Genomic DNA, 25,710 nt, shown 5'->3' on the forward strand with positions numbered 1-25,710 from the left:
GTTTGTTTAAAAACTTATCGTTTAGTATTTATACAATAATAACTCTAAAATAAACCTAATCAAAGCTTTAAATTATAGCGACATTTTAAATAAAACGACACAAAACAAAAACAGACACGACGCGCTCACGACTCTACATAAAAGTTCCGAAGATGATTTAGTTTCTAAATCCTAGCACAGCCCTACGCCCCGCAGGCAAATATGAACGAATGTAAGTTGACTTAGAATAAGTATGTTCCTGCAATCGAGAGTCGGCCAGTGTTAGATCATAATGTGTTGAAAGTGCATGCGCGCAACACTACGCCGCAAAACAATGAAAACTCATTGGCAATTTTCGAAAATTTCAAATTAACAACACTCTGATTTGCCAACGCGGCGGCGCGGGAAAAAGGCGCGGATTCCGTGTTCCAAATTCGAAAATGTGACATTGACAATTCGCGCCACCGAATTTAAAAGTGACAGCGCGCTGGAACGTGGAAATGGAGATTTGAAATTCACAAAACGCCATTATTCCGTGAAATTGGAAAAATCTTACGCAATGAGATAATAAAAAATGTGTGCGTAATTTTAAGATAAGGATTTTGGCGCGATCCTTGGACGCGGTGTTTGTTAAAAGTTACGGACTTTAAATAAAGTTTGTGTGACAGTTTCGAAGGTTGAAAGAAAAAGGTTAGTGCTCTGTTATGTTTCAAAATGTAAAAAAATATCTAATATTTAACATAAGAATTATGCGAGTGATAAATATAGCGAATGAATGAAGAAAGCGGATGTATATTTATAGAGAAGACAAATGAATTATAGCAGTCTAATTTTGGTACAATTATAAATAAAAAATGGGTTTCTAAGTAATGCCTAAAAAGCTTCAACTTTTATGTACTAAAAAGCTTGAGTATTTTTTTCCGTATTTTGTATATGAATGATTAAAATAAAAATAATATAAAAGTAGAAGTATGACGACGTAAAATTTTACATTATTTTACAATATAATTAAATTTTAAGTTTAAGTAGAGTTTTATTACAATATTGGTACGTAAGTTCTGCGCGGGAGTCGAAAGTATTTTAAGATTTTATTTAAAATTGCTTTCGCAAATAACTTTTATAGTCTGGAAATAATTCAAAATATTATCAACTATTTTAATTTATAATTCAAATTAGGTAGTTAAAATATAAAGAGATATTTCAAAAATTAAAAGAAAAGTCCTAAAAAACGATTTAAATCTTTTAAATTTGCTTGAACATCATGGGTATGGATTCCAACTTATTTTATACGGAATTGAAAAGTGTAGTTTTAATTTCTTATACATATTTAGATTACCTACCTATTGCAAAAAGCTAGATTTTGTGACATTTATTATTTTTTAAGGGAAAATATATTACAATAAATCAATCATGCTCATAATCAATAGTCTTAGTTACACTTGTTTAATAGTATGTAATATTTTATTATAAAACTATTAAGACATTTTTATAACAATTTGGAATAAAAGTTAGTGGAAACTTTTTGTGCTTTCCAACGTTACAAGCAAAGTAGCAAATAATAATTAAAAGCTTTCATCTTATAGAATGTTAATATTATATTTATAATAATTTGTATTTCATTAATCTATTTTATATTTAAAGGGCCGAATTTTCAATCCTTAGTTAAAACTTATTCAACGAATATCGTATTAAACAACCATTTTAAAAATGTGTTACTTGCCCACTGTCTGACAGTTTTTATGTGACATCTGTATATTATTGTGTAATACTTTATTGGACGGATAAGATTCAACCAAGGATTGAAAAATCAGCCCTAAACATTTTATTGGAAACTAAATGATTAAACATTTACATTTTACACGAATAAAGGAATAAATTAATAAAAGCTCTACATTTTATGAAGTAAAAACCACAGGTAATAAAATCGAAGTTATAATAAGTTTTTTAATAGCAATTCAAGGTAAATTATAAATTGTAATGATTCATTTAATCATATGGACAAATAATAAGAAAAATATTGAAAAAGCCCTAAAGAACACGACTTCACGTAATGGAATCATTAAGATGATAAGCGGTGAATTAATAATAACTTAATTTTTCACTTTCAGTAGTAATGCGCATGCGCTTAATTTACAAATATTCAATTTTAAACAAAACAATAATAAATCTAATAAATTATACTTATCTTTAATATATCACAAAAATTGCTTCTACTTCCAAAACAATGCTTTATTTTTCATAACCGCTTCCGAAAATCAATTATTACGAAGATGGAGGTCGGAATATGTGAAAGCTTTTCACATTAATTTCCTTAAAAATAGAATGGTTAGTTTGGTTGTTTCAAAAATATTATAAACGTTGTAAATGTAATAGACAACATTTTTTTTTAACAAATCTTCAATATATAATTCAAGCTCTAAACCAATTAACGAAAGAAACTGTCTATTTGTTTTTTTAAAGAAAGGCTAAACGTATTACAATTAATTTTTAATATAATGTAGATAGACAGAAAATTTAGAGCGTAGGTTATCCCGGAAATAGAACTTGAATGAGTGAAATAAGTGATCCAATAGGTACTATGTGTGCGCGGACGCATAGTTACTAAGATCTAAATTACTACATTCATTTATCTATATTATTAAGCTAAAATTACCTAAACAAACTATGATAATATATTTCGTAGTCACACATAATATGCAATCAAATTTTTTCTTACTTTTTAGTTTTTACTATCTTATATTGCCTTGAATGCAAAGACACCTAATACCAAACACATTTTCGGAGTTGTTTTAAAGATGTTCATATAGAGCCTTGGCTCTACCTATAAATGTGAATTCTCCTGAGAATGCAAAGGACTTCACTTGAACTTGGAAATTTAATAATTATAAACTTCTTTATATTGTAATAAAACATGAAAATGTCTAATTCCTAGATGGATGTTTTCCTGACCCTTTCACAAAAACCAGCTCATCAGAGTTATAATATGATCTAGATTTGATATACTTTATCCGTATAAAAACAAACTAAAGTTTATCTTAACCGGGACTCGAACCTTACACCACTGAGCCACAGGTCATCCATCAAATTGCACGCTTTATTAATACATAAGATGCGTTGCGTAATACGACTTAAAGGCAATATGTTACTGCGCGACGTACGGAGCATGCCCGATGAGATCGCCGGTTCGATTCCATTGTGCCACGAGATTGTCGTTTTAGACGTGACGCCTAAATCGTATTAGATTGCAAGTTTATGTCTGTAGCTGCTCTTCATGGTACTAACTATACATGGTAAATCATAAATGTACCTATACTGCGAAAACTAGACTATATCACTCTCTAGCCTCAGTATCGTCAGCCACTAATCATACATGATCATCATAGAAATGAAGGAAAGATAAGTAAGCGAACAAACACACACATACACACTTTTATTATATTCGTTGTGATTATGCCATTTCACAGTAAAAAAGTTGTCATCTTGAAAAGCTTACATGTGATTTGAAGAGAGACGACGCACGCATCCAATTATAAATATGCTGTTACAATTTAGTTACACTGAAAGAATTAGATAAATGACATTCTGTCCTGTCACATAGTTTTATATCGATTCTCATCATCGATTCATCGTTAAACATTTTTCAATGCAATAGACAGCTCAAATCTACCAAACTTCCCATTAACACATTTTTTTACAAAATCTTTTTTGTAAATTACGCTGTTTTTTACCGTCTAATCTTTTGGTAAATTACGCTGCTTTTTCCGTCTAATCTTTTTTGTAAATTACGCTGTTTTTACCGTCTTTCATAGACTAGCTGCTCCGCGCGGTTTCACCCCCGTGGCTCCACTCCTGTTGGTCGTAGCGTGATGATATAATATAGCCTATAACCTTCCTCAATAAATGGGCTATCTAACACCGAAAGAATTTTTCAAATCGGACCAGTAGTTCCCGAGATTAGCGCGTTCAAAGAAAGAAAGAAACAAACTCTTCAGCTTTATAATATTAGTATAGATAGACCGATCATTTTGCAAAAAAATGTTTGTTCATAATATGTTTTTCTCTTACCACGACACGATAAATTCAATTAAGGTGCAGATGCACTAACAATGGAAACACACAAAATTGTATAGCCGAGCGTAGCTTAACGTAAATTTACATACATTTTAATACAACTAGTACTGAATCCTTACAATTTTTAATGCACCGGGAATCGAACCGCGATTTCTCGATAAAAAAACCCGTTTAAAAACCAGTTTTAGCGTAATTAGAACAGTCATAAAACTTCTATGTGTTGGAATTTATTAATATTAATTTCTTGAGATCCGTGTGGATTTAATTTTACCTCGTTTAATGTTGTAGATAATTATTTAAGTTGAAAATTATTATAAGAAGTGAGAACATAAAAATAAACTTAATTATATATGTAGGATGTTAGACTATTGTCTAACATGGACTGATAAATTGTCCCTATATGTTTAAACGTGAACGTCTTCGAGTGATGATATAAAGCCTACCTATATAGCGTTTCTCGATAAATGAGTTATCTAAAACCGAAATAATTTTTCAAATCGGACCAGTAGTTCCTGAGATTAGCGCTTTCAAACTAACAAACCAACTCTTCACCTGTATAATATTGGTATAGATGTATCATGTAACCTAATATTATAGATATTGATACAAATAACAAATACTAAAATTAACGGGGATCTTGGTGTTTATCGAATTGCTATAAAATCGTTACTCGCTTGACTTCTAATTAACTTTCATTATATTTATTGATCTATAATATTAATAATAAGGTATTTCACTATAATGAATGTCTTTTCATATCCTGGCCGTTAAATATATCAAACGCGCTAATTTAATATTAGATAGAAGAAAATATATAAAAAATAATGTTTGTTTGAACATGCAATTTCATGAAGAACTCGACTGATTTTAAAATTTTCTGTTTCGTGCTAGGTATAGTTTACAATAATGTTGGTACTATGGGGAAATGTGATCGCTAATGATGATGAAAAATATATCATCATCATCAGCCCACATACGGTCCCACTGCTGGGACAGGACCTCCTATGAGGGTACAAGCTATAATCCACCACGCTGGCCAAGTGCGAGTTGACAGTTGTCACATGATGTCGAACTTTTGATTCTTCGACATGTCGGATTACTCACGATTTTCCTTCACCGTTCGAAAAATATCTTTCTTCTTCTTAATATATATAAATCTCGTGTCACAATGTTTGTCCTCAATGGACTCCTAAACCACTTAACCGATTATATTAAAATTCGCACAACATGTGCAGTTCGGTCCAACTTGAGAGATAGGATAGTTTAAATCTCAAATCGTTTAAGAGAAAGCGGGCGAAGCCACGGGCGGTAAGCTAGGATATGTATCTATTAAAAATATAATAAAGAACAAGGAAAATGATAAAACCGGTCAACCTATGACTTAGTTTATAAACTAGACACGGGCATTATGCTTTTTCCAGCAAATTCCATGTATTAACTTTATTATCAAAACAATTCATTGTTCCTTGCGTTTTATACTCGATACTAAATTGGTACTTCTTTGTTACGTGATATTTTTAGCACTAGCTATCGTACGTGACTTTGTTCGCGTTTATTTCTTAATAATGACAGTAGTAGAAGCATAAACATGAGGGTACAAGGTAGGGTACAAGGGTAACTAAACAGAGAGTCAACTTTTCTATGTGTATTTCATGTTCACGTTTATAAATGCTCTATACTTCAAATAATAAAATCTACCAAATAGGAAAACTAATTTTTTTATTTTATTTATGCTTTATCTTAATATATATTATAAAGGCAAAAGTTTGTGAGTATGGATGTATGGATGTTTGTTACTCTTTCACGTAAAAACTACTGAACCGATTACAATGAAATTTAGCACACATATAGAGGGTAACTTGGATTAACACATAGGATAGTTTTTATCCCGGAAATCCCACGGGAACGGGAACTATGCGGGTTTTCCTCTGCAAACGCGGGCGAAGCCGCGGGCGGAAATCTAGTTATAAATGAATTAAGGTAAAATTTTGCACATTATATACATTTGCTCTTCGTCTACCTATCATCAAAGTCCAAAAGATAGTTTTAAAGTTTTCCAATAGTTAACAAAGAATATTAAAACATAAAATTCTACGAAAAATAGACCCCTACACTATGTATACATAACAAAACCATCCAATAGTCCGCTAGAATAAATAAAAGCTAACATCAAACTCCAAAAGATTGAAAGTTTGTTTTCGCTGTACAAACACACACACATACGTTTTTCGATACATTACTGGATGCATCACAAACCAATGTTTGGCTGCCGTGCCAAAAATCACAAAGGAGAGCTGTGCGAATAACCAGTCTTGATACTTTAAGTAATCTTGTTGAAATTTAAAATCTATTATTTATTTCTATATAATACTGATTCAAAAGTTTCAGTTCACAGTGTAGCTAAACTCATCCTAAACGGCCTGGCAAATGATGGCTTGATTCTTATCAATAATTTCTGTGTGTTCGATAGATTTGAGATGTCTTTAACTATTTTTTGTATACCTAGTCAGAATAAAATAATCTTGAAAGAGGGTAGACTTATAAAATTTCATATTGGAATGATAGAGTTGTCATTTTTCTCTATTTTATTTCGGTTAGAATATGCATTGATGAAGGTCCTCTATGTACCTATTGATATTATTATTCCACTTTAATAACTATGTACCTATTGTTGAAGTGTTGTTCCACATAGACAGTTTGTATAAGCTTACAAAAAATACATGTTCACTATGTTATGTAAGAGTTAGACAAACATGTCATTTGTTGAATACATTCAAGCATTTGACCCGTTTATGTTACAATAATTGCTGTACTGTGAGTAGAGCTCTATCTTAAGAACATACAAACATTCCAAATAGAACTGAAGGAAGTATTGAATGATATCAAATTATTATAATATTTGGAAACCAGCACTTCAGCTATCATAATTTTTATTTCAAAAGAGCAAAGTATCAAAACGATCCGGTCACTCTATAAAAGGGTTAAAAATCAAGTAATGCAAAAATAGATTGAAGAAAAATGTACATAATCGTATATATTTTGTAGAACTGTGCCAATCCGACACTCTTCGTGTGTGTGTGAGTTAGTTTTTTGTGTGCGAATTGGCGGTAGTTCAAAAATATTTATAAAGATTTCATATTCATCGGTAATAAATGTATTGAATCTATTTTGAAACTAATATTTAATTCTATATAATACTTGGAGATATAAATATGCAATTTATTATATTTCAAATGTCAGGTCAAGAAAAACTTGGTACAAGCAAATTAATAAAATAATTGTGAAACCTTTGAATATATTTACCTATAAGTAAATCGTGTAAAACTATTAGATCGATAGTTCTCCTTTAAATTTTTTAATTTTTTAAAAAACCTTCTTGATGTGATTTCAACCACGAGTAGACTAACATGTCATGTTAAAGAAGCGTGTAATAAAAGGATGAAAGGTGAAACGTGTATTTTGATAATTTGGCACATTCAATTTTTTTATTCTAGTAATTATTAAATGTGTTATTATGTATTTTTGTCTTGTTAAAAACCTTGGCCAAAAAAACTCATCACTCCAAAAAAAATCATAGAGCTAGCAGGTTTCATAGGCCTAGTTCATAGATTTCATAAAATATACTAAATGTCTTTATATTATCACTAGCTTACCTTCCGCGGCTTCGCCTGCTTTCTCTAAAACGATTTGAGATTTAAACTATCCTATCTCTCAAGTTGGATCGAACTGCACATGGTGTGCGAATTTTATTATAATCGGTTAAGTGGTTTAGGAGTCCATTGAGGACAAACATTGTGACACGAGATTTATATATATTAAAGATATTCATAAATTTGTTTATTATAGTTTTAATTTTTTCATAATATAAAAATGATTCCGGAATAAATGCCCAGATGAAATTTCAGACCAAATAGGACATAATAGTGATAATAGGAACATTACCAAACAGCGAAGTTCACAACAAACCTCAAAAAAAACACTTTCTTTTCAATATAACAGATAGAGATCTCAAATAATTTCTTTATAAGCCGGACAAAATCCAGACTGCATGTGCATGTGAATTCGCGCGTTATTTTTACCGAATCAACCTTGAATTTTGAGATATTTTTGTATGCGCCCACTGCACTTGGCTGCTGAATGAGATCTCCATTTTGATTAAAAGAATAACATTGATTTTTTTCAGGATTTTTTTTTGTTTTGTTGTATAATTGGGCTTAATGCAATTTGTCTATGCTAGATGCTAGCCGCAAGTCATCTGTATTACTGGTCCTCACTGAAAACCAGTGTTGCAGAAACACTCTGTGACTTTAGCTGACGTGGGGACCCTTTTGGCATCACTAATTATATAATATATTTTTTTTTAATTTTAATTTTAATTTTGTATTTCTTCTTTTTGTTTGTTTTAATTAAGTACCTTATTTTTGTAAAAATTGGTGCCAAGAGTTTGAGTTTGAGATGGATTGCAACTACTGTTAGTTCCATCTTGCCTAATTTCTCTATAAATGTTTGAATCTTTTATTATTTTTCTTATGAAGAAGGTAAGTATCTCTATTATGCCAGAAAAAGATGCTTTTTTTATTTACTTACCTTCATACTATAACCGATGTTCTTTAAACAAAAAAAGTAGCAAAATCAAGGATGATAATTTATAATGGTATACATACCTACATTAAAAATTACCTATATACCTATGCACCTGCATAGGTATAGAATTTTTAAAAAAAAGGTTCATACAATAAATTCGTTTGGCCTGTTTTTCCGCAGAAGTCAGAATTTTTTTAAATGCAGTGCAACACCATACCATGCCAGTCATAGTTTTGCTTGCTTTTACCTACCTCAAAAAAGCCACTTATCAAGTTTTTTTACTCGACATTTCAGTAAAAATTATACATTTTTATTTATTTTTTATAAATACAGCTCTCGTCATCGTTTTAAAAAGACTCGCGCATACATTTTGAATCCGTCTGGAGTCAAGCCAAAAGTATAAAATCTGGTAAAAGTACATCACTCATATTATTTTAATAGCAAATAAATATAATATTTTATGTGTAAGGTTATAGTTTTATGTGTTTTGAAATAGATATTGATATAAATTGATTTTAATTTAATATCATATTAGGAATAGTCGTTAGATTTTATATGTCTATATATCTGCAAAATTATTCGTATGAAAATTTTCAGTGAAAGGAAATACTAAGAGCAGCCTTGTTACAACGACTGTCTCCATCAGACAATGTTTGGGAAGAAAGATAAGCTGCAATTCATAGAAAATAATTACTACCACTATTACGGTAACAATTTGAATTTTTTTTTTTCTCTAGATTTTTTTTAAGTCAAATAATTTTTACTAGTTATTTTCCACAAAATAATACATTTTGATTCAGTCAATGTAGGCAATATGAAATATCTTAAGGTAAGTTTAACAATCATTTAGGGAAGACTGCAAAGACTATCTCTACATTCCATACTCTACATTCACCAATATCATTTCCATTTTGTTGCAAAAACTATAATATCATTTTATTATTTAGATACTATTTAGATAATATTTTGATACCTAAGAAAATGACACACAAGTTTTCGGTTTTAAAATATCAAAGAACCGTCCTTACTACATCAAAAAAACACACATCAATGTATGTACTCAACACATATGTAAATCATCGAAATTCATTATCCCATTCGCGCGTAAACGAAAAGCAGACGTACCAACCGTCAAACATAACGGTTTTTTATTCGCCGCTAGCCGGCCAAACCACGCCTAGACGAATAAATTCAAAAATAGAACGGTTTCCTGCGATCCGAATTCTAAATTTAAAATATAAAAATGGCGCACCATCCGGCGTCGGCTAGTGAATTTGTGCATAAAATTGCAACGGGCATTACTCGATATAAACATCAGAAATAGAACGTTAGGCTGCGGGCACACTGGCGACTTTTGTTGAGTTTTATCTGTTTTGTATAGTGTGTGCTATGCTTATACGGAATTAAATACGTGTTAAAGAATTATTAATGATTTGATTCGTGCTAATGGAAATATTTTTATATTATCTTATGAATTATTAATTTTATATTCACAGGTTTTTCAAGTTCTAAGTATATTTTTATTCATGTCCATATTTAATTACTTATCAATATAAATGTACCTACTTTTAATTCATCTCAAATTATGTTCAAATTATGTTTTTATCGTGACTTCTATTACATTATATAATTAAGCCTCATAATTATATCCTAGGTATATCTTTAAAGCTTAGATACATTAAAGAAAAGGATATTTCCCTATAATTTAAATGACTAAATTCAAATTATTCAAACGCACAAATTCAATACAAGGTGTTTGAAATGTGTTTCACAATCAAATCTCAATACGATTTGATGAATCGATTCGTTTATGATCGATAGATCCGCGTCAAATACAACCTTTATAATGTCATTTATAAATACTTGAATATATACTCGTTATAAAACCTTATATATTAGTTTAAAATGAAGACTAATTTTTACTTTAGGTAATAATGTTAAAATAATAACAAATTTAGGTAAATAAAAATATAAATGTGTCTATCCGTCTGTCATACGTAGGTACTATACCTACCTGTATATTTTTGTTAACTTGGTTATGGAGTTAATTTAAAATCGGAGATAAAATGTACGTTATTTAATTTAATTAAAAAAAATCCTAAACCGAAGTTGTATTGTTGCGAAGGAATTTTCTAATAAACTACTAACTTTTACTTTTTTCAAAACATAGAAAAATCAAGTTTAGTTTCATATTATCTTCAATCTTCATATTATGTAAGTAATCAAAGACAGAAAAAACTACTAATACTCAAGATTCACTTTTATTTACAATCTTGAGCCTAGAGCTCAAAAGCAACCGAACGGTTTAAATCATGTTTTACTGCGCTCTTTATATCTCCCTGTTTTATGCGTTTATCTATCTATTTATATCTTCCATTACATTTTCAAAACGCACCTATTTTGACAAAATTTTCTATTAGCGGATTTAAAAAGGAATCAATGTTTTTAAAGTGAAAATTCTTTAGGCGGGTTGAGATAAGGCGACGATTTCGGTATATTTGAATCTGGCCAAAGAAGTTTCACTTCTGACCCGCTCTTTTTTTAATGACATAGTGCATTGAATGTAAAATATCTCTTACATTTTTGTAACGAATAAAGTCGTGTGAACTAGTACTAATTGAAAATAAACGTTACGTAACCCACAATGTGCACACAGCCTAACGAACGCCAGATTGCCTTCTTTCAGCCAGTTAAAATAAACAATCCAGATAAAAGCCAGGCTCTTATGCATTTTGCGTACCTACAGTCCTACATGGATTAATGCAATTAATGGCTGGGTTATGCAACATCCGGGTTCGTTCGATTTCTTATAGAAATTGTGTTGTATTTCTGAAAGAAATGTTATTTTGTATGGGATTATTTGGGAGATAGGTAAGTTTCTATTGCTATTTAAAATATTTACAGGTTCTTTTATGTAATATATTAATATTATTGGGAAAGGAATGTACTTTTGTTATGACTTGTGGTGAGATCATGGCCCATGGGTGACATTTTATTGAGAAAAGTTTTAATTTTTCTGCTTTTCAGATGAAGAATACCTAATTATAAAAATATTTGAGTTTTCCTGCAGTTTAGTTTAGTTGTTTTCTCCAGAATTATTCCCTGATTTTAGAATTTAGATGTAAAAATCTTTACGTAAATGTTGTAAGTAGTTGTTAGTTAAAAGCTTATTTTTTAATGCTACACTATCTAACCTAGGAAGCAGATGAAATACTTCCATGCCTAGGAGCATTTAGAAAGTCTTACACCTGGTTTTTTTATGTGTTCGTTTCATTATTAATGCAATGGGTAGGTAGAGTGATTTTATCTTTGAACTGTATTTTTATCTTAATAAAAATCTGACTAATTAGGAACTTATATAAAGTTATTTCATATATGAAGTTTGGTTTAGATACCTATATAAAAAGGTAGGTATGAGCTACTGAAGATAGTAAGTATCGTATTATACAATAATAAAAAAAACATAATACGTTTATTTCATGGTTGTTGCTGACTCAGCGTCATCATTTCAAATGTCTTGCGGAAAATATTTTTCATGAAAAAAAATTGTTAAAATATTTAATTCTACAAATAAAATATACACAGATAATAAATCCTATCCCCTCACTAAAACAAGATGGCGTCTATCCTAATAATGCCATTGTCTCAAAACTAGTAGAATTTCGGTTGCAAAACTGCGCCCGCGCATGTTGACTCACGCAGTTATGTGGGGGGGACATCTGAACTAGACAACTCAAAATTGAACTCTATATCTATGACATAAAGTACAAATTACCTTGTTGATAGTTTTGAAGGCTCCATTGCGGGTTACTTTTACGAAATCTCTAACATGAGAATTCGTTTTAAAATCACTGTTCAATTGTAAAGGATTTTGAGGTATTCAGGCTAAAGTTATATAATAAAAGCGTGTGATTAGTGTGATCTTTGTATTTATGGCGGTATAGAAATCTGAGTTGAGATAAATCTGACGATAACGGTATAAAGATGGAAATTAGGAAAATATTTTAACGTTCAGATTTAATAGTTTGAAAATGTATTTTGAAATAATATAATTACCTACTTACTTACCTTTGATAGAGTTATTCTCGATTCAATTTTTTTTTTATTTCCAAATTACTTAGGCATATAACAATTTAAATGATGATGTTTCTAATAACGAAAGAATTTGATAAAAAAACCATAGATGATATAAAATGATGTCTATCTTATAAAATCAAATTACCTGTCTTTGACTACTAATTATGTAGGCTTCTATTATACCGCCTATTTTACATAAATTAGGTATGACTCATTAAACAAACGAATTATACTTCGCTCTATATTTTCATACATAAGTCTATAGGTTCTCTGTGATCTGTTTCACTACCCTGTAAAGTAATATGTAAAGATTTTAAAGCTCTATAAAAAGTTCATTTATTATATTGGTTATAGGTTCTATATATAGGTTGTTTCTAACTAGTTCTCATTTTATTATATTTTTCATGTAAATTATTTATTAATGGAACTAATCTTAACCCAGATTTATCATTTAAATAAATTGTATTTGTTTGTAGACAAATATTAAGTTCTTTTAGGAAATCTGTTGATTAATTAGGAAGTAGGTATCTATTTAGATGCAATGGATACGAAAAATAGAATATGAAGAGTAAAGAATATGTAGAGCCAACAAGAAAATTATCTTTTTTAGAGCTAGCGCGCAAGAGCAACTTTTGTCTCCGCAACTATTTTGTCTCTCCCATCACCTCTATGGGCTAGTAAGAAAGTGCGCGCACGTAGCGACGCAGCTTCCTATAGAGTACTTAATTATTGATGGGAGAGACAAAATAGTTGCGGAGACAAAAGTTGCTCTTGCACGCTCTTATGTTCTTTATGTTTTTAATGCAGAAATTATTTTAACTCACTATTAATTCAAGTTTTGTATGATATAGATTAATATGTAATTTTAATATTATACAATCCTCTTTAACATCAGAAGTAAAACAGTTATTACAATTCAGAGACACATATTATCACATTATATACATCATAACTACAACATTATAATTTACCTCCTACCGCTAATGAATATCTCGTAAAAAATAATAAAAAAATTCCATCTTCGCTAATGCATGTTGCGTAATAGAAAAATAATAAAAACGTAATAAGTATGTGTGTAACGGGTTTTTGTTACATTAGAATATTACAGTAATATGATAGTGAGAGAAAAAACAGGTTGGACAAGGCCTAGCTCACAATGTTGAAGTACTTTATAAGAATGGACTCCTCTTGTATTCTTTGTTGATTATTTCAATCTCCTTAGCACAATTATAGTTCTAGTGTAAAACGTGAGTAGGTACCTTTCAAGATAAAGACTGATATAAACAGTTATGATCATAGTATTCTATTCTAATATGATTCTTACCAATAACTAAAGAAAGATATACATACCTACTTGTTAATATTACAAAGCTGTTTGTTTGTTTGAACGCGCTCATCCCAGGAACTAGTTACTGGTCCGATTTGAAAAATTATTTCGGTGTTAGATAGCCCATTTATCGAGGAACCTATCAATCTAGAGCAGAGCACTGCGAGTAAAACCGCGGGGCAAAGATAATCGATAATACAAAATAAATTTATAGGTATTATATTCCTACCAACAACTGTTTTACAAGTTAACTGTTAAACACATTTTGATATAAATTATAATGTTATCTAGTTTTTAAAACCCAAAGAGTTCAGTTTTTATTGTAAAAACTGATGTCGAATTTTTATTACAATGTTTGTAATCAAGTTGAAATTCTCTGTAATAAATTTGAGATCAATTTAGTACGTAATACCCATTTCATAAAGCCCATGCTCCACTAGACAAATATCCTGATAAATATATTAATGAAATCTCGTTAAGAAAGTAGTGGACTAATTAGATCAGGTATTTTACGATTAGTCGGTAAATGCTTTTGGTAGTTAAAAACGGTAAATCTTAAATAAACTAGGTGTGTACAAGTCATAGTAATGGTTATAAATTCAAAATGGAGTTTTATCTATACACTAGCTGTTCCCCGCGGTTTCACCCGCATTGCTCCGTTTCTGTTGGTCGTAGCGTGATGATAATATATATAATAGCCTTCCTCGATAAATGGGCGATAGCCCATTTATTTATTGAAATTTCTTTCGGTGTTAGATATAACACCGAAAGAAATTTCAAATCGGACTAGTAGTTCCTGAGATTAGCGCGTTCGAACAAACAAACAAACTCTTCAGCTTTATAATATAGTATAGATAAAATATTGATAGTTATAGATATACCTACTATATCGATGGAAGTAGGTACTGTTTTGATACATTTAAGACGCATATTACAGGTGAAGAAAAAACAATCGTGTAGGTAATTTCTTTTTCCTTCTTCCTATTCTAAATCCAGGTATCTCAACAAAATTACTAAAAAAAAAGAAAACGCATTACCCGTTTCGTACTAAGTTATTTAAATCTATACTAATATTACAAAGCTGAAGAGTTTGTTTGTTTGAACTACTGGTCCGATTTGAATATTTTTTTCGGTGTGTGATAGCCCATTTATCGAAAAGGCTATATATAGGCTACATATCATCACGCTAAGACCAACAGGACCTGAGCAATGCGGGTGAAACCGAGGGGCACAGCTAGTTGTGAATAAAACAAGCTAAATGCAAAGGAAGTGAGAGTGACACAATAAAAATTTGCGCCATTTTAATAACCACTTAATTGAACTGCAGACGGAGTTAACGGAGAAAACTGTTTGAATTGCGTCAGTTAATATTGTTCCAATTTTGAATAAGTAGATTATGTTTTATACATTACTATGGAAAATTGTATTTTATGAGTTGGGCGTTACGGAGAATATTTTATACATTTATAGGTAAGTATACTGTTAAATCAAAAAATACGAGATTGAAATCATCTATCAATCTAAGGAATCTAATTGAAGATAGATGTAGGTAATAAAACTAAATCTATTAAAATATGGGTAAGTACCTATATTATGTTTGATATACTTAATGATTTGCAGATTGGTACACTAATTTATAATGTAGAGAGAAGATAATATGGATAATCGCAACTCTACTTTTCAAATAAATCAATTAGTGTTATTCATTTCTTTGATAGGTCAAGTGAGGTCATAATTCATATTATTCTCTACATTTTCACAGTCATGCGATTCTTTCAAATTAACAAGTAAAACCGCGGGGCACAGCCATAATAGCTTCTAACATCCAATAACCAAGTAGCTGCGGGCTGATGGTCGACTCTAATTTATAATAAGTATGCATTTATTACCGCAATACGTTACAATAGGAGCATAGAAATAGAAAATAATTTATACAGTTTGTGCCACGATGTTATTTTAGCATAACTTAATGGTCTAACAAAAATGGAAACGCATAAAGTCAAAACAGGAAGAGCATTTTCACAGCACGCCAGCGCGCCAAGCGGGCATGCACGGAAACAACCGGCTGTCTCGCTCGCACCCACGTGCGTTCAACCATTTTTCGGCGCAAGAGCGGGATAGAGATAAAAAAATGGCGGTTCAACATGTGCGCGGGAACTTATTCGTCTTATTTTTCGCAGGTCGTTCGCCCTGCTCGTTGCAAAGATTTTTTCCTTGGTGGCTAGTACTTTTTTCTCCGTTTCTTTGGTCGCGTGCGTGGGCCCTGATTTATTTTTCTTATCTTTGTGATTTTCTAATGTCGGCCTTTTATTTTATGGCGTACTTAGTCCTTTAGTGCGCCGATCTGTAAGGAGATAGCGTTTTGTTTTATACTTTAGACTTTAGAGCTCTATTGATTAATTAGGCTTTAAATATAGTGTGGAATGTTTTAGAAATTGTAAGTTTATAGTAGGAAGTGTTGTTAAATAAATTCAAATTAGATGTATCTAAGATTTTATTTTTAACTGTAGATAGTCATGTTCTGATAATACAGTACTGAGTACCTACATACTAATGTATTATCATTTACCTACTTTTTTGGTATCACAGAAGATATTTAAAAACTGTTTAATCAAACTATTTCTTTTTTTTAATTCGGGCTTGTGACAGCATATACAATGTGGCTTATGTATAAAAATAGACTGCATAAATTATATAATGGGTTCATCGGAGGAGCAAGCAACCAACAACAAAACTTTCTCTTCTAAGTACCTACTTGTAAAACTTCAGTGTTAAGTAGATTTGACTTTCTTTTTTGGTTCCTTGAGTTTCTGAAATAGGAGAAATTAGTTTTCACCTAAAATTAAAAGTTTAAAACGAGAAATTAAAAAAGTACTAAAGGTATCGAAAAAGTACAAATAACTCTACATTTGATATCTATACTACTAATAACGTAAAAAGAATCTTCCTTAGGAAAAAATAAGTTTGGAAAATAATAAAAAGACTCAAAAGAAATTAAACTGATGATAGACTCTAAGAATGTTTTTATACATTCTTGGCAATGCGTAACAAGCAATTATTAGAGAGACGTTGAGAGCAGCCAGTAAGGACGACCTCTTTGTTCAATCACAGTTCATATATAGCAGGGATCAAGTTAATACTATAGTATCGGGTATGTCTTAAATTGAAACTAGGAGCAGGTAAACAGAAAAACCTAGTTCATCTTAGAGCCGGTTTTTCAATCCTTGGTTAAAATTTATCCGTCCAATAAAGTATTACCTACTGTAAACTGTCAAATTCGGACAATTACAATACATTTTTGAAATGGTAGTTTAATACGTTAGGTATTTGATGAATAAGTTTTAACCAAGGATTGAAAAATCAGCCCTTAGTAGAATAAAAGTATCTGAGTAAAAATGAATCCTCCTAATTTAAAATTTTACATTTGAACATCTGTAAAAATATTTAATATAAGTAGGTATACCTACTACATTTCTTCATAAAGAAGACTACCTTTGCTGACGAGCATGTTAAACTGAAAGTCAAAATACATGGGGTATTTATTCAATTAGACTTAGATTAACGCTTTTGAATAATTTTTCGCATCTCTCCGGTCTTTGTGGATTTCCTTCTCATCGAACTGCATCGCAACGTCTGTAATGAAATAATTTTAAATGTTAAATGTATTTTTATAGGTTATTTTTTGGGAATAGATTCAACTAATAAGTTATTAAAGACTGTAAGTACTACCTACTACGTATCTACGAACTATCCATGTTCAAAATTTCACCCAAATTGGTTTTATAGATTTTGCAAGAAACAGTCTTCACAAGGATTTTTCATAAAATAATGGAGGTGTAACTAAGCCTAACTGTTTTATGAATTACTAAAATGGTATATTTAGAAGATCTCTAGTCCCATTACCGCCCGCGAGGGGCCGTTAGTTGCGCAGGCGCATGATAAATCTTTTTATGGCACGTCGATTGGAAATAACTTTAGTAATTAAATGTTTTAATTAAAACCAATTTACTGTATTCCTTAGTCACTTTCAATTATTATTTATATACGTTTAGTCCTAGGTTTGAATCCCAAGTACCTAAACGAATTAGATATAATATGTAGGTGCCTACTAGATTCTATTTTTAACCGACTTCAAAAAAAAGGAGGAGGTTATCAATTCGGCCGGTATTTTTTTTTTTTTTTTTTTTATGTATGTACACCGATTACTCCGAGGTTTCTGAACCGATTTACGTGATTCTTTTTTTGTTCGATGCGGGATGGTGTCGAATTGGTCCCATAAAAATTTTATTCGGATAGGCCCAGTAGTTTTTATTTTATGAGCATTTTTGTCTGTAGGTATTTGTAAATTTTGCAAGTGCAAGTTTGAAGTCGGTTGTTTTTAACGCAGTTATCACTTGTCTATATTAAATGAGACAACCTACAAATACGTTCTATATTTAGTATACTTACTATAGTGCGTTTCACGGAAGAGTTCCCCTGCCGTTATGTTGGCATACCTGACTGTCAAAAATACAGAGATGTCAAGGTTTTCCGAGATTTATAAATGTTTTAGAGATTGGCATCATGCCGCATACGCTTAGAAGTGGTGAAAGAGAAATGGTTTTAAAAGTTAAAACATTTTGTGAGAGTGAAAAACGTAACAAAGTGCCAATAATTCCATTAGAATGTGTACGACGTCGAGTCGCCGCCATGACAGGTTAGTAAAATAGGGTTACCAGCTAAAGGATCCTAAAGTCCTATTCTATTATTATTATTAAAGTGTAAACTTATATTTGTTTTTTTACTTTACTTTACCGATAACATATAATACCAATCACTAATACTCCGCCGTCAACTTGACTCGCCCAATGTGCTAATTATTAAAAAATGCCCTAGATACTTATAAAATTATTATATTGTTTTTTTTTTTGTTTTAGGCATTTCTGAAAAAACCGTTTCAAAAATCACGAAAGAAGGTGAGGTTGCTGCCCTTACAGAAACAAAAATTTCAACACCGGGCAAGCATCGTCCTAGAGAAAAAAAAATAAAGCTTGATGACTTTGAACTTTGTGCTATATGTCACAAAATTCACGAATTTTATGTCGTGAAGAAGGAGTTGCCCACTCTTACTAAATTGTTGCATGAAATGCGAAGCGAAATTGACTTCAAGGGTAGTCGTACCTCATTGTGGCGAATCTTAAAAGAGTTGGGATTTTATTTCAAAAAATGTAAATCTAAAAGAAAGATACTGATGGAAAGATACGACATCGTGGCATGGCGCCATAGTTATGTAGAAGAAATTCGAAGCAATCGTCTCAGTGACCTACCACGACCAGTCGTCTATTTGGATGAAACATACATTCATTCCACATACTGTGCCGGTAAATGCTGGCAAAGTGAAACTGAGGAAGGGGTTTTGTCTTCAGATTCAAAAGGCCCAAGATGGATCATTCTACATGCAGGCGGTAAAATGGGTTTTATACCCGATGCGCAGTTGATTTTCAAATCTCAAACTAAGTCAGGAGACTACCACGATGATATGAACAGGGAAAACTTCATGAAATGGATAAAAGATAAGCTTTTGCCAAATCTGCCTGCGCAGTCAATAGTGGTAATGGATAATGCGTCGTACCACACGGTAGCGGTAAATAAAGCACCCACCATGTCAAGTACAAAATCAGAAATGCAAGAATGGATTGTGAACAAAGGCCTTGCATATTTACCAACTATGGTAAAAAGTCAATTATTTGAAATTATCAAAGAACACAAAGAACCACCTGTCTACGAAGTCGATTTACTATTACAAGATCATGGGCATAAAGTGGTAAGACTTCCTCCTTACCACTGTGACTTGAACCCAATCGAGCTCATATGGAGTCTTTTAAAAAGGCGGATAGCAGAAAAAAACGTGGGTCAAGAAGCAAAAAATATAGTCAAAATAACCGAAGATGCATTTCGTAGTATCACACCAGAAGAATGGATGAAAGAGTGCTGTCACGTCGAGAGCATTGAAGACAAGTACTTTAACGATGGTATAGCTGTTGATAATGAAATAGATCGATTTATAATCGCAGTAGGGGATGACAGTGATACTTCAGATAGCAGTGACCCTGGAGATAGTGACAGCAGTACTATATCAGGTGTAGGACCGTTGGAGGAGCACAATTATTTTAAAAAATAATGCCTTTTTAAAATAAATATTTATATGGTTAAATTACAGGAGTTTCATTTTGATCGTGTACGTAATAAAATTGATATTTCCCACGCATTCATATATAAAGGAAGACAACATCTATCGAAAATATTTTGTTTTTAATAAAAAATGACAGAGAAAATATTCTCCTTTCTTCCTAGCCTTATCCCGTATCTTACGGGGTCGGCTGCCTAATGTAGGAAATCTCCTCACTATTAGGTAATAACAATCTTCGCAATCTGGCAACACTAATTCAAGCACTACCAACATAACGGCAGGGGAACTCTTCCGTGAAACGCACTATACCTTAATTCTTACCTTAAGTGATTACGAAGCTGCCTGCCAGCCAGCCTGTGTCAAAAAATGTATATAATTGTCGAATACGTTCCAATAGTTCCGAGTTTTGTCATTTTGCATTTAAATTCAGATAGTTGGAAGCAGTCCTGGAATTATAAAAAATATATAGGTATACTTAAATATAAATTAAATAAATATAACGAATGTCATGTATGTATTAAAATTTAAAAATATTCATGAAATAAGTATTTTAAAAAACCTTCATAAAAAAGCTTTTTTTTATTTTCAAATTATGAAACGAAAAAAAGTATAAGTAAATACCTTCACTCAAACTGCGCACTACATTCCCGTAAAAAGAATCTTCCTTAGGAAAAAATAAGTTTGGAAAATAATAAAAAGACTCAAAAGAAATTAAACTGATGATAGACTCTAAGAATGTTTTTATACATTCTTGGCAATGCGTAATAAGCAATTATTAGAGAGACGTTGAGAGCAGCCAGTAAGGACGACCTCTTTGTTCAATCACATTTCATATATAGCAGGGATCAAGTTAATCGGGTATGTCTTAAATTGAAACTAGGAGTAGATTAACCGAAAAACCTAGTTCATCTTAGAGCCGGTTTTTCAATCCTTGGTTAAAATTTATCCGTCCAATAAAGTATTACCTACTACACGAACATATTAAAATGTTCACCTGTAAACTGTCAAATTCGGACAATTACAATACATTTTTGAAATGGTAGTTTAATACGTTATTTGATGAATAAGTTTTAACCAAGGATTGAAAAATCAGCCCTTAGTAGAATAAAAGTATCTGAGTAAAAATGAATCCTCCTAATTTAAAATTTTACATTTGAACATCTGTAAAAATATTTAATATAAGTAGGTACCTACTACATTTCTTCATAAAGAAGACTACCTTTGATTTACGTGATTCTTTTTTTGTTCGATGCGGGATGGTGTCGAATTGGTCCCATAAAAATTTTATTCGGATAGGCCCAGTAGTTTTTATTTTATGAGCATTTTTGTCTGTAGGTATTTGTAAATTTTGCAAGTGCAAGTTTGAAGTCGGTTGTTTTTAACGCAGTTATCACTTGTCTATATTAAATGAGACAACCTACAAATACGTTCTATATTTAGTATACTTACTATAGTGCGTTTCACGGAAGAGTTCCCCTGCCGTTATGTTGGCATACCTGACTGTCAAAAATACAGAGATGTCAAGGTTTTCCGAGATTTATAAATGTTTTAGAGATTGGCATCATGCCGCATACGCTTAGAAGTGGTGAAAGAGAAATGGTTTTAAAAGTTAAAACATTTTGTGAGAGTGAAAAACGTAACAAAGTGCCAATAATTCCATTAGAATGTGTACGACGTCGAGTCGCCGCCATGACACCGGGTAAGCATCGTCCTAGAGAAAAAAAAATAAAGCTTGATGACTTTGAACTTTGTGCTATATGTCACAAAATTCACGAATTTTATGTCGTGAAGAAGGAGTTGCCCACTCTTACTAAATTGTTGCATGAAATGCGAAGCGAAATTGACTTCAAGGGTAGTCGTACCTCATTGTGGCGAATCTTAAAAGAGTTGGGATTTTATTTCAAAAAATGTAAATCTAAAAGAAAGATACTGATGGAAAGATACGACATCGTGGCATGGCGCCATAGTTATGTAGAAGAAATTCGAAGCAATCGTCTCAGTGACCTACCACGACCAGTCGTCTATTTGGATGAAACATACATTCATTCCACATACTGTGCCGGTAAATGCTGGCAAAGTGAAACTGAGGAAGGGGTTTTGTCTTCAGATTCAAAAGGCCCAAGATGGATCATTCTACATGCAGGCGGTAAAATGGGTTTTATACCCGATGCGCAGTTGATTTTCAAATCTCAAACTAAGTCAGGAGACTACCACGATGATATGAACAGGGAAAACTTCATGAAATGGATAAAAGATAAGCTTTTGCCAAATCTGCCTGCGCAGTCAATAGTGGTAATGGATAATGCGTCGTACCACACGGTAGCGGTAAATAAAGCACCCACCATGTCAAGTACAAAATCAGAAATGCAAGAATGGATTGTGAACAAAGGCCTTGCATATTTACCAACTATGGTAAAAAGTCAATTATTTGAAATTATCAAAGAACACAAAGAACCACCTGTCTACGAAGTCGATTTACTATTACAAGATCATGGGCATAAAGTGGTAAGACTTCCTCCTTACCACTGTGACTTGAACCCAATCGAGCTCATATGGAGTCTTTTAAAAAGGCGGATAGCAGAAAAAAACGTGGGTCAAGAAGCAAAAAATATAGTCAAAATAACCGAAGATGCATTTCGTAGTATCACACCAGAAGAATGGATGAAAGAGTGCTGTCACGTCGAGAGCATTGAAGACAAGTACTTTAACGATGGTATAGCTGTTGATAATGAAATAGATCGATTTATAATCGCAGTAGGGGATGACAGTGATACTTCAGATAGCAGTGACCCTGGAGATAGTGACAGCAGTACTATATCAGGTGTAGGACCGTTGGAGGAGCACAATTATTTTAAAAAATAATGCCTTTTTAAAATAAATATTTATATGGTTAAATTACAGGAGTTTCATTTTGATCGTGTACGTAATAAAATTGATATTTCCCACGCATTCATATATAAAGGAAGACAACATCTATCGAAAATATTTTGTTTTTAATAAAAAATGACAGAGAAAATATTCTCCTTTCTTCCTAGCCTTATCCCGTATCTTACGGGGTCGGCTGCCTAATGTAGGAAATCTCCTCACTATTAGGTAATAACAATCTTCGCAATCTGGCAACACTAATTCAAGCACTACCAACATAACGGCAGGGGAACTCTTCCGTGAAACGCACTATACCTTAATTCTTACCTTAAGTGATTACGAAGCTGCCTGCCAGCCAGCCTGTGTCAAAAAATGTATATAATTGTCGAATACGTTCCAATAGTTCCGAGTTTTGTCATTTTGCATTTAAATTCAGATAGTTGGAAGCAGTCCTGGAATTATAAAAAATATATAGGTATACTTAAATATAAATTAAATAAATATAACGAATGTCATGTATGTATTAAAATTTAAAAATATTCATGAAATAAGTATTTTAAAAAACCTTCATAAAAAAGCTTTTTTTTATTTTCAAATTATGAAACGAAAAAAAGTATAAGTAAATACCTTCACTCAAACTGCGCACTACATTCCCTTTCCATATTAAATTATAAAACCTAGTACATATAATAGACAGCTTATCTAGACTCTCACAAAGAACTCTATACTCTATTGCACGTAGCGAATGATAAGGATTGCAAATAAATACTTCTCGGTCATACTGTTTATTTATAAGATGTGCTGTATTTATAGTACGGGTTTTGTTAACACACGTTATTTATTAATGTATATTTTCAAACTAAACCTATTTTTGAAAACAAACGTTCCTAGTTCTTTAGCGTGGTCATTGATTAAAAGGATCCGCTTTTTATTAAAACAATAGGTACCTACATACCTACTTGATGCAATGAAACTATACGTATAAGTGCAATATTATAAACTACGGTAAAATCTGCCATTTCTTATACCTATAGGTAAGCATGTTATGAGTATTTTGAAACAAGCTGTATGTAGGTACCTTTTGTTTGACTTTAACTGTAATAATTTATTAAAACTAAGCAATCTTCTCATATAAATTATTCAAGTCATGGCAGTTAATCTTGTATGGACTAACAACTATACGAATTTAATATAATTTATAGTCTGTGTTATTTAATTTAGTAAAATGAAGTCCATACTATAAATAGTGATCAAAGCTTTTTTTCCACTACTCCGAGCGGGGTTATCGCGGAAAAGTTGAGGATTTTTCAAAATTTTATCTACATACGTACTTACTGATAACGCACACATACATAACTAGTGATGTGCTGATGTCTCGACTAGTCGGTCGATTAAACCTTATGTTTAATCGATTCTTATTCGAAATTACTTATTAGAATCGGTTTCCTATAAGATTTAGTAGTAACGCCTGTTATATCTTAATACGTACAATGCAATTAATGATTTTTTTCCCATGAACTGATCGTACGAGTATTAGATCCCTTTGCTCTATTGAACTATAATTATTTAATAAGTTTATTCACAAAAATAAACAACTCAAAGTTGCATCAACGACTTGATGTAAAGGGATTTAAATCACGATTTATTTCACTATACTCTTCTTCTTATTGGTTTCTGACTGATATCTGGATGGTTTCTAATGATGGTTTTTAGATTTTTACAACACAGACTATGTGCATTGTGGATATTTCATTTGTTATTCATCCTAACACCTACCAGTTGGATAATACAAGGCAACTTTTTTTACATTCTGATGTAACATTGATACTGCATTTTGTACTAATGTCAAACTATTTAGTATTTCATTGTTTACCTATTGAGACGTTAAATATACGATGGCATAAGAAGTTCAATAAATTAATAGAACACGAAAGCTTTTATATTTGGATAAATTTTTATCACTATTTCATAGCTTTTAATACACTTATGTGTCAATTATAAATAGCTTAGTCTTTAAGTTTCGACTAAACCTTTGAACATCACGTCCCATCACTACAGTCCAATAAAGTAGACCAACTTCTTCATCGCTGTATGAACGTCTTAAACAACGGAATACGACAAATTAAATTAGATTTTAACGTGATTAAATTAAAGTTAATATTTGCATCTTGCACTAAACTCTTAAGGATGTTACGTGATTGGTTAAAATGTATTTTTTCGTTAGAAAAAAGATAATGAACACTGTTTTAATGGAAATTTTATAAGAAGCTGTAGCGCGGGGTGGTTGTTCTCTCTCTTGTAAGGTAAAAATTTTCCATTACGTAAGTAATAGTTTTATTTTTAATATTTTTCCATTTTAAGTTTTTATTTTACGATAAATGCCACGTTTGTTAAAGTAAGTAGGTATACTGACACCTGTAGCTGTGTGATGCAATTTTTATGCATTTTTACATTTTTTTAATTTTTTTTTATTGGATGCGTTTGATTCGCGTTATCTATTGTGATAAGGAAATGCGTTGTTATTTTCATTAGTTAATGTATTTAATTCAGGTTGTAATTTTAATTTAATTTTCCAATTAGAAACGATAAACTTTCGTTTCGCTAGATGTCACTATGCGTGTTTAATTTTATTTTTATC

At 31.5% G+C, this 25,710-nt stretch overlaps 3 protein-coding genes and 1 long non-coding RNA gene across 15 annotated transcripts in view; 3 read left to right on the forward strand and 1 right to left on the reverse strand.

Moving 5' to 3' along the window:
* Positions 1 to 280: 280 nt before the first annotated feature.
* LOC123703385 (zinc finger protein 768-like) overlaps positions 281 to 25,710 on the forward strand; it is a 98,549-nt gene continuing 73,119 nt past the window's right edge. For 10 of the 11 annotated variants that reach the window (XM_045651303.1, XM_045651311.1, XM_045651307.1 and 7 more), the window contains exon 1: positions 281 to 669. The gene's annotated coding sequence lies outside the window, so the exon portion shown is untranslated. Of the gene's footprint in view, positions 670 to 25,254; positions 25,376 to 25,710 lie in introns of those variants that run through there. The other variant, XM_045651305.1, reaches the window with a different exon arrangement.
* On the reverse strand, positions 15,604 to 23,813 carry LOC123703389. 2 transcript variants are annotated; one of them, XR_006752988.1, is made up of 5 exons: positions 23,700 to 23,813; positions 23,400 to 23,524; positions 17,531 to 17,671; positions 16,794 to 16,848; positions 15,604 to 16,382 (listed from the first exon to the last, which is right to left on the reverse strand). It is a non-coding gene; the product is annotated as an uncharacterized LOC123703389 (long non-coding RNA). The 2 variants fall into 2 exon arrangements; XR_006752987.1 differs by lacking the exons at positions 23,400 to 23,524; positions 23,700 to 23,813 and adding exons at positions 20,529 to 20,653; positions 20,829 to 20,856.
* On the forward strand, positions 18,968 to 20,210 carry LOC123703388. Its single transcript, XM_045651317.1, has one exon. It carries the CDS (start codon positions 19,164 to 19,166, stop codon positions 20,196 to 20,198), a length of 1,035 nt encoding a protein of 344 aa, XP_045507273.1. The 5' UTR covers positions 18,968 to 19,163; the 3' UTR covers positions 20,199 to 20,210.
* On the forward strand, positions 21,675 to 23,081 carry LOC123703387. Its single transcript, XM_045651315.1, has one exon. The coding sequence runs from the start codon at positions 21,771 to 21,773 to the stop codon at positions 23,067 to 23,069; it is 1,299 nt and encodes a 432-aa protein (XP_045507271.1). The 5' UTR covers positions 21,675 to 21,770; the 3' UTR covers positions 23,070 to 23,081.

This window comes from Colias croceus, chromosome 26 (genome assembly GCF_905220415.1).
Source record: "Colias croceus chromosome 26, ilColCroc2.1".
Taxonomy (NCBI): Eukaryota; Metazoa; Arthropoda; class Insecta; order Lepidoptera; family Pieridae; genus Colias; species Colias croceus.

Coding starts and splice junctions, on each gene's coding strand:
- LOC123703387 (XM_045651315.1), top strand. CDS start 21,771: ATGCCGCATACGCTTAGAAGTGGTGAAAGAGAAATGGTTTTAAAAGTT.
- LOC123703388 (XM_045651317.1), top strand. CDS start 19,164: ATGCGAAGCGAAATTGACTTCAAGGGTAGTCGTACCTCATTGTGGCGA.